The following is a 10,593-nucleotide window of genomic DNA, read 5'->3' as shown; positions in this document are numbered from 1 at the left end:
TTCTATCTAATAGGTTTCTTCAGTAAGGTCACCATTTATCATATGTGAATAAAAAGTCATGAGACACTGATATGCCGGAATACCATTCGAAAGTCTGGTCGAAGGAGATTTGCACATCAGGAGAGCAAGGATTTTGTACTTTGAAATTCTGTCTCTTGTATTTTCTTCATGTTCTTCCTCTTTTTACTTTCTCAATATCTCGTCTCTTTGTATTTTCTTGTATTCATTGTATTGACTTTTGTATTTTCTTCATGTTCTTCCTCTTTTTATTTCTTCAATATCTCGTCTCTTTGTATTTTTTTGTATTTATTGTACTGTCTCTTGTATTTTCTTCATGTTCTTCCTCTTTTTACTTCTTCAAGATCTCGTCTATTTGAATTTTATTGGACTAGTTTGGCACACTTCTCTGTATTACCCTTGGTGTGTATACGTGTATTTCCTGTCTCTCTTTCTCTTTCTCTCTTTCTTTCTCTGTCACTGACTCCTATTTCTCTCTTTCTTTCTCTGTCACTGACTCCTATTTCTCTCTTTCTTTCTCTGTCACTGACTCCTATTTCTCTCTTTCTTTCTCTGTCACTGACTCCTATTTCTCTCTTTCTTTCTCTGTCACTGACTCCTATTTCTCTTTCTTTCTGTCACTGACTCCTATTTCTCTATTTCTTTCTCTATCACTGATTTCGTTCCTTTCTTTGTCACTGACTCCTATTTCTCTCTTTCTTTCTCTGTCACTGACTCCTATTTCTCTCTTTCTTTCTTTGTCACTGACTCCTATTTCTCTCTTTCTTTCTCTGTCACTGACTCCTATAATAGACCCATGATGCAATGTTTCACCAAACAAAAGATTATTTCCAATCATATTACAAGTTACGAAGATGAATAGATGCGAGACTCCAACATGAATTGATATCATACTAAGAAAACGGGTTATTTTAGAGATCACACAATTATCATATAATTCATCTAAATATGAGTTCATTCAAATAATAGTCATACTGCAAATACTCGTCATATACAGCACTGCATCGTTGTACATTGCGCCTTAAATATCTTACAGGTGGGATACTGTAATAGTATTTCAAACAGAGCTATCAATAAACTGGCCTCAGTCATACATATATAGATTAACATCCGACTCTTTTATCTCGACATGTGGAAAATAACACTGTATCTTAGAAATCCCTGTGGATTTTTCCTTATCTTACATCTCAGTTAATCTTTGTATCTCTCTTTCTATCTCTCTCTCTCTCTCTCTCTCTCTCTCTTTCTATCTCTCTCTCTCTATCTATCTATCTCTTTCTATCTATCTATCTCTTTCTCTCTTTCTATCTATCTATCTCTTTCTATCTCTCTCTCTCTCTCTCTCTCTCTCTTTCTATCTATCTATCTACCTCTCCCTCTTTCTATCTATCTATATCTCTCTCTCTTTCTATCTATCTGCCTCTCTTTCTTTCTATCTATCTATATATCTCTCTCTTTCTATTTATCTATCTATCTATCTCTCTTTCTTTCTTTCTATCTATATCTCTCTCTCTTTCTATCTATCTATCTATCTCTCTTTCTTTCTTTCTTTCTTTCTATCTATCTATCTCTCTCTCTTTCTATCTATCTATCTATCTATCTACCTCTCTTTCTTTCTCTCTCTCTCTCTGTCTCACTCTTTTCAAAGTGGTAATGATTTATGACGTCACATAAAAAGTGGTATGGAATTGTACAATGATGTCTTATGACAGGAAATGAAGCCAAATATCTGGCGAAATGAATATGCATATGCTAATCAGGCTCAATAAATTTCCAACGATATCCATTACTATTCATCGTAATATTCACAACCAATTAACTCCATTTTCTTTTTTTTCTTTTTTTTCCTCTACATTTCATTCATTTTTTTTCATAGTTCTTATGTTTCATGCATTGACTTTTTCACTCATTCAAAGTTTCCCAAAGAAAGAAAGAAAAAAAAAACGTGAAAGAAACCAAATTTTTACATTATTTTCAGTATATCAGAAATACATGTAAGTTACCGAAGAAAGGTGTATGTATACAAATATATATTTTGGTGTTTCCTTACAAAAAAAAAAAAAAAAAAAAAGAATATTCACACACTTTTTTTTCCCTTATTTTTTCCCAATTCCTTTTGATTCAACAGTGTCTCTCTATTTATTCTCTTCTCTCTCCTTATTTATCGTTTGTGTTTCGCCGAAGTTTTTGTTCATCCTTCTGCGTTCCAATCTCTGTCTCTCCCTGATATATTATACCTGAGGGTCTTTCCGAAATCCATAATTTTGGGGGGTATTTGAATATGATTACCTTGGGGATGGGGGGGGGGGGGTATTTGACCTTTTTTTAAAATGAAATGAAAGTAATTATGAAGAAAAAAAATAATAGTGATAGTATTTTTGATCGTGGAAAAATGCCTCGGTTCATTTTGTATTGTTATTGTTTTATTGGTACGTAATTTTATTTTTTTTACCTAAAGGTATAAATTTTATATATAATACTTGTCTTAAATTATTAAAAGTGATTCATTTTTAGTTCTTTGTATTATCTTCATAAATATTCTATAGAAATATCTAAACTCTGATTAATATTTTGAAACTATATCTTATTTTATTCAGTTATTTGACTAATTGGCCAATCTTGCGATCTTTTAATTAATCTTACAATAAATTTTTCCTTCAAAAAAAAAAAAAAAGAGAAACACATTACTCCCGAAAATTAATAATAATATCAACTCTCTTTTCTCATAGATTTTTTTTCTCCTATTACCTCACACAAACACACACCCACACACACAATTTCAAAAAAAAAAAAAAAAATCTATGTATAACACTATATAACAGAAGCATCAAGCTCATATACCACTTCAGAGGGATCTCAATACTCAATGTCTAATTCTAAAAAAATAATAATAATGATCATAATAAATGTAGTGATTTCAAAGTGAAGTTTCACTCGCTGTGGAAATCATCTGTGTCTGCTGTGATCCAGGGTCGTCCTCTAAATGGGCTATCCGCTGCTTCAGAACACGGACCTGTGGAGGAAAAGTTGTTTTAGTACTTTAGTTCTATGGATATTGGCATGGGAGTAAGGGGCATTTACCTTTTTTTTTTTTTTTTTTTTTTTTTTTTTTTTTTTTTTTTGTAAATGAAGATATATGAAACTCTGACGGAAAAGACTTATCTGTTATAAAGTTTTGCTCTCGAAAAAGCTTTAAATATTGACTCTAAAATATGCATGAATGTTTACGCTAAAATATGCATAAGTATTGTCTTTTTGATAAATACATAAATATTTACTGTAGAAAATACAAAATTATTTATTCTAGAATGTAAAAAAAATGCATAAAAATTTACGCTAAAAAAAAAAATATATATATATATATATATATATTAAATTTTAAAAACTACTCAATAATATACAAAAACACTTACTCCAGAAAATATATAACCATTTCCACGAGAATATACAAAACTATCTACTCTAAAAAAAATACATAAACATTTACTCCCTCCATTTTTCCCCCCAGTGCGAAGAGAGTAACTGAAATACGAACAATCTTATTTCATATTTCTTGATATCTTTACATACATCATCCTTATAAGACAAGCTCCTCCTACCTGGTGGGCGTGGCGATCAACCATCCCCATCATCTGCTGTTCCATCCTCTTTACCTTCAAGGCATATTTCTTCTTGAGACGATCAACGGCCGTCAGTAAAGCTCTGTAAAGAAGGGAAATTAATTAAGAATTAAAACGAGATTATCTTGAGGATTGTACTTTCTTTTCGTTTGATTTTATTCAGTCATTTCTTTATTTTCGGAGATTTGATAAAGGCTTGTTGATACACTGGTCGTTTCTATGTGGTGTTTACTGTGAGGGTGAAGTGCTTATTCACCGTGTGTTTAGGATTATCTATCAGTGAATCAATGAGGTTGTCAGAGGAACGTTTTTCAAATCATACGTATTAACTAATAAAGACTTACAGAAATTTTACCTGAATATATATATATATATATATATATATATATATATATATATATATATATATATACTTATATATATCGTCAAATACAAGTGTCATTAAGCCTAAAAGGGAGCGAGAGAGAGAGAGAGAGAAACAGACAGACAGACAGAGAGAGAAAGAAAGAGATAAAAAGAGAGAGAAGAAAAAAAAACAGAAAAAGGTAAAGGAAAAAGAGAGAAAGAAAAAGATAAAGAGAGAAAAAAATAATAATAAAAAAAAAAAAATAATAATAATAAAAAAACAGAGAAAGAAAAAAAAAGCCGCAAGAGAGACTAAAAACCCAGCCTCCACCCGACGTCCCCCTGCCTGCCCCCCTCACCCATTAGCCTTCTTGAGATCGTTAATGAACTCCTGCGACTGCATGTGGCGAGCTTCCGAGTTCTTGGTGACCTTCTCCAGGGTCGTGACGAGGTCCTGCACCCGCACCTTCAGCTGCCGCTCCCGACGAAGGGCTTCCATGATCTCCGGAGATGATGAGTCCACGCCGCTGTCCCCTTCTCCTTCGACGTCCTTCGGGGAGGCGGAAGGATGGTGAAGCGGGAATTGTAATCACTTATGATTGTAATTGTATGGATGATGTGATTAGCAATAAGTATGGAGTGTAGGGATTGGGGTTGTATAGATAATGGGATTAATAGTAAGCAAGGAATATCAGGAATCAGGGTGGTATAGATGATGCAATCAACAGTAAGCAAGGAATATAAATCATCGTGGTTGTGTAGATAATGCAATTAAAATTATGGACGTAGGATAAAACACAATGCCTAAAACGACCATAAGATAATATTAGGTGTAGGAGTGTATAAAGCAGTGTATAAAGCATAAGGCATAGATTTCCACAGTATGGAACTGATTGTAAAGCAGTGTATTAGAGTGGGTGTATAGAAAATGTCATAGTATATAGCTGATTAGAAAATAATGAACTATGTTTTTTAAAAAAGTGGGTTGTAGTGTGAAATAAATATTATATAGATGGAATGTTGACGGGATTAACTGATAAATGTTATCAATATATTACTATTAACTAACACTGGATATACAAAATATAAAAGGAAATCTATATAAAGTGTTGATTATGGAATAAAATCCAGGTTCATAACAAACAAAAAAAACATGTCACACACAATATATATTAACGCTAATAAAGCCGTTATTGATGTCAAAACACTATGAAAACAACCATTGGCAAATCACCAAGAATAACAAAAAGCAATGCAGATACAACACGTCACATAAATATCACATCACATCTTAATAGCATAAATACAACACGACACACAAACACCACATCATACCTCAATAAAAAACAACACAATACACAAACATCACATCACATCACATCACATCACATCTTATAAAAACACGCCACACAAACATATCACACCTTAATAACAAAAAAACAACAAAAAAAAAAAAACACGCCACACAAACATCACATCACATTAAAAAAAACAAAAAAACACGCCACACAAAACACCACATCCCACCTCAATAACAAAAACACATCACACCTCATTAAAAACAAAATCAACACGACACACAAACACACCACACCCCAATAACATCACACCACACCAAATCACATCTTACATTAGTGCCATCGGGACGTGCCAGGGCCAACTCGGATCTCAAGTGGTCAATGGTGGCACAGTAGGCAGCGGCTTGAGCCTCACCCGTTCCTACTCGCAGTTCGAGACCTGCTTTCTCCCTCTCGATTAGGTATACCTGTTGCGTAATTGGGGTGGAAAATTGGGCTTGGATGAGTGGAGGATGAGTGGATTATGTGCTGAAAGGGAACTTCAAGTTGTGAGTTAAGTTTGTGTTTTTAGTGTTGTAGGTGGTGGTCTTTTTGGGTGGGTGTTAGTGTGTTTATTATTGTGTTCGTATGGTCTAGTATAAGGGATTAAATGCAAGAGTGTAGTTATGATATATGATAGATTTCTTATTATTCATATAGAGTCATGAAATACATTATAATAGATTATTATTTTAGGCATTCAAATGAAACACTATTTCCCTTGACCTTTCCTTATATAACACCCCCCCCCTCGCCCACATACACACTTACATAAAAAATAGTAATAAATATAAATAATGATAAAGAAAAGAAAAAAATGATGATGATGATGATGTGGTGGTGATGGTGATGGTGATAATGATATGATGGCGATGTGACGATGATGGTGATCATGTGGTGATGATGTGATGGTGATGTGATGATGATGTGATGATGATGTGATAGTGAGAATGATGTTGATGATGATGATGATTATGTGATGATGATGTCGATGATGGTGAGGATGATGATGGTGATGATGATGTGATTATGATGTGATGATGATTTGATAAATAATGTATGTTAATGATGATTATAATAATAACAACAATAATAACAATATTAACAACACTAATGATAATAAATATTAAAAACAAAAAAAACACACACAACAAACTCGCAGCTAACCCCCCCTACCCCCACCCCCGTCCCCACCCACCCCCCTGTCCCCACCCCACCCCACCCCCATCCTCACCTGCGCCCTCAGTTCCGCCCGGTCTTCTCGCATGGCCGTGAGCTCCTGCATCAACACCGCGTTCTCGAGGTCCAACTTATGGGCGTCGTGGAGGCTGAGTGGATAGTGCCTGGTGAGTGGATCCACGTGGATAGACTCGAGGGGGAGGATAGAGGCGGCGACGTGACCTCTTTCGTCCCGCATTTTCCCGATGGTTTCCCGAAGGCGCTGCTCCTCCCCTCGGCTCACGTCGGAGTCCACGCCGCTCGAGGTGGAGGAGGCGGTGCTGGGGGGTGGATGGGAGGTGGATGAGATATATATATATATATATTTTTTTTTTTTTTTTTTTTTTTTTTTTTTTTTTTTTTTTTTTTTTTTTTTTTTTTTTTTTTTTTTTTTTTTTTTTTTTTTTTTTTACTACTGTCGTTAGATAGTTTGTTTGTTTTTTTACTACTGTCGTTAGTTGTATTTATTTTTTTTATTTTTTATTTTTTTTAAGAATCTAGATGTTTTCTTTTACAGTCTATAAGGCCTCTTGTTTTTGTTTTATGGTGAGTTAAATATGATTTTTTTTTATTAAGTCAAATATGAATATAAGTATACAGTATTTATTTTCTAGATCTAGCCTTTTTCTAGTTAAATATGAACATAAATATGAAGCTTTTTCTCTAATTCCTGTCTTGTTAAATGTTTCTTAAACCTACCTTTTTTATCTTGAACTAAATGTGAATATAAGTATGACTTTTTAAGTATTTCAAGACCCAGTATTTTTTCATCTTTAGCTAGAAATTAGTATAAATATGTTTTTTTTTATTATTATTCCTTAATCCTGCCTTATTCAGGGAGATAATATTCATCTTGAATTAATAATGACACTGCATACAAATGTTGCTTATGTAAATAATCCTCACAAGAAACATATACGAAAGATTTTTAAAAAATGCTATATATGACATTTATTTTCATACTTTAAGCAATAGGCCTAATTCTTTCCTATTATCAAAATATGAAACGATCTCTTGATAAGATCTCTTGATAAACTACAAACAAACAAACAGACACAGAGTCCAATAGTATTTCTTTACTTTTATGAGCAAATGATATTAAGATCTATGGCATGAAACATTTTTTTTTTCCTACTTTTTCTTGTTTTCTGAAACTATGTCCGAAAAATAAGACACTAATTAAAACTACACAGTAAGTCGAATGAAAAATAGCCACAACAATAATGAATTGCTCACTATAAATGAAATAACAATCCAATGCTCACTCTAATCAATAATAATCAGTATCAATATCAATTAATTAAACAAAGAAGTTAATCATGAACAAAATATCAATGAATTAAATATCAATGAATTAAACAAAGAAGTTAATCTTGAACAAAATCAGTAATAATCAGTATCAATATCAGTGAATTAAACAAAGAAGTTAATCATGAACAAAGCAACAACAACGACCGTGCAAACACCCACCTCGTATTATGGCTCACGCCCGCCTCGTTCCAGTTTTCCGAATCGTTGTGCAATCCGCTCGCCCTCTCCAGCCGCGAGAGCAAATGGCGGGCGACGTTCTCCGTGGATCTCCGCTGTTCCTGCGCCCTTCTGACGAGAGCCACGAGGTCTTCTTGATCCGAGAGACTCACCCCTGCATTGCCCTTCACCCCGACCCCCGCGGCTTTGCAACTGGCGAATAGCAACGCGATCTCACTTTCCAGGAGGGCCACTAACACCTCGTAGGCCTCTATAGTCTGGTCTAGGTTGGTTACTGCTAATTGCAAGGCAGTCGAATTTGATTCGTATTTCCCTATGAGAATACTCAAATGATCACAGTGTGCTTTCGATTCACTAAGAGTCACGGCCAACACGTCGTTCTGCGCTTTCAGGTGATCCACCTTGGCGTGGAGTCTCTCGATCTCCACTTCGAATTCCTTTAGTCTCTCGTGAGGAGCTAGAGCCCCTCCGGCCGTGGCGAGGGCGTGGTACAGCTCCTGGGCATCACTCTCTTCCTGGACTCCTGCCACCAGCTGTTCCGCCACGGCTGTCGTCCACACGCCGACGCTGCTGAGGTCCGAGCCGGTTATCCGCTGGTCTCCGCTCTCGGCCTGTGGATTAGGGCTTCGGTGAGACGTCTGCTTAGAACACACAGGCAGGTGGGACACTTTGTTCATTATATTGGTTTGGTTACTGATGCTGGATTTGTTGTTGTTGTTTTTTTTTTTGTTGTCTTTCGTGTGATGAGGATTTTGGTTTATGTGTAGCTAACGTTTGACGGTTTTAACTTACAGAAACCTTATCTATTTTTGTTTCTTTCTTTCTTTCTTTTACAGGGCATGTAAAGTGTTCCTTAAACTAATTAGGTTACTATAGTTTTATATGGTTTGCCTTCCATCTCACAACATTGAAAGCTTCATAAAGCCATAAAAGGAGATTTCGTAGAATACACAAAGGAATAAATAATACTAAAGCTAGTGCTTTCAGAACACGTTTTACTAGATTATTTATCGCCTTTAAGTTTGAGGATTATAAGTGCCATCGCCATGAGAATTATTAATTATTACTATCATCATCACAGTGGATAATACTAAATTTTGACATTTAAAGTCTTGTTTCTCTGAAGAATTTAGCTTTCTTACTGGAAAGTAACATCAGTTGGAACTTTTTTGATCTCTTATTCTCTTTAACAATTAGGTAATACTTATCTTATCTGTATCTTATGTCTCTACTTAAGTGATTTCTAAAGCCTAAAAGCAAAAATCATTCAAAGACAAAATGGAAAAGATTATAACATGCTTAAAAATAGCTTTTCCTTTTGTCGAGGGGCTTTGTAACCCATTTGTGCAGATTTGTCAACAAGCAACAAACAAACAAACAATACTGGGAGGATGCCAAGAGCAGCACCCTCTATGGCCGCCATCTTGTCTAAATCCAAGATGGCGGACTCAACGTTGGAGCTAAAAGTCACAGCGTCATGGATAAAATCACTTTTAATTATAGGGTTCACATGCTAATTATCATCAATTTGACCTCTGTTTTGTCTCGCCCTTTCTTTTTACCAGTGGTTGAAAAGTATACTGATTATTCAAGCAGCATTATTCCAACACATAAGCAGGGTACTACCTCAATCAAGCTACTTGCTAGTTAAGTTTGTTAAGATATATTTGGCTAAGTTAATGGGTCTTGCATAAGGATGTCAGTCTAACTGGTTACTATACTGGACATCATTTGCATATGTAAGCGAAGTATGTCTCTTTCTCCTACATTGTGGTTGTGTGAAATCTTGTACAAGGAATTGCAAACGTAGCTGCCCTGGAGTATACTTCATAGGGTTATGCAAGTGTCCAGGTGAACTGGTTGCAATAACGAACAAGAGGACGATATATATATGACCAAATTCTTTTACGTTTTTTTTTTTTCTTCTTCTTCTTCTTTTCAAATTAGAGTTCTGACATGAAGAATATATTATCTAAAACTATAAAATGTTTATTTCAACAATGAAGTCTATTATCACGCAAAATCATGCGGATAATTACTTTGTTCCAAATGATTCTGTTTTGGCGAGTTAATTTAAGTTCCTCTAATATGAACACCAAACCAAGCTCCCAATTCATAATTCCTGACATCCAAAAGCGAAGAAGAAAAAAAAAAATGTGCTTATTCACGATCCAGTGACTTTCACTTTGTGTGTTGCTGTTACCGTATGCCTGATGACTGCCATCTTTGACCAAATCTGTATGTCGACCATTGTGGACACCGTGCTATGCATCCTATACAACTATGCTATGCACCCGTGCTATGCAACCGCCCCGATTGTCGAGATACCGAAATCTGATCTATGTTTGGTCTAAGACTGGCACTTGTAGACAAACCTCTGCAAAACCTCTTCCTAGCTACCTAAACCCCTTTATGTATGTTTAATAAGTGTCATTCATAACACAGTGGAGAATCATCCAATTTATGATACTGATTTAGTTTTTTTTTTTGTAATTTGTAAGCATGCGTTGTTTTGTTTGCGTTTTCTTGATTATGTCATTTATTGCCACAGGATGCTTTTCTATCTA

The 10,593-nt window shown here is 35.0% G+C and overlaps 1 protein-coding gene across 1 annotated transcript in view; it reads right to left on the bottom strand.

The window, feature by feature from the left end:
- Positions 1–470: 470 nt before the first annotated feature.
- Positions 471–10,593, bottom strand: part of LOC122254242 (colorectal mutant cancer protein) — a 123,899-nt gene continuing 113,776 nt past the window's right edge. The window contains exons 11-16 of the mRNA XM_086554460.1: positions 8,009–8,637; positions 6,555–6,819; positions 5,614–5,748; positions 4,343–4,533; positions 3,618–3,720; positions 471–3,031 (exon numbers count right to left, since the gene is read on the bottom strand). Coding sequence (XP_086410586.1) covers positions 2,936–3,031; positions 3,618–3,720; positions 4,343–4,533; positions 5,614–5,748; positions 6,555–6,819; positions 8,009–8,637 — 1,419 coding nt within the window. The 3' untranslated portion in view covers positions 471–2,935. The remainder of the gene's footprint in view (positions 3,032–3,617; positions 3,721–4,342; positions 4,534–5,613; positions 5,749–6,554; positions 6,820–8,008; positions 8,638–10,593) is intronic.

The sequence above is a fragment of the Penaeus japonicus genome, unplaced genomic scaffold (genome assembly GCF_977035675.1).
Source record: "Penaeus japonicus unplaced genomic scaffold, GWHDUDI00000001_assembly GWHDUDI00000029, whole genome shotgun sequence".
Classification (NCBI taxonomy): domain Eukaryota; kingdom Metazoa; phylum Arthropoda; class Malacostraca; order Decapoda; family Penaeidae; genus Penaeus; species Penaeus japonicus.
Note: the sequence above shows the minus strand (reverse complement) of the source record. Positions and strands in the feature narration are given on the sequence as shown.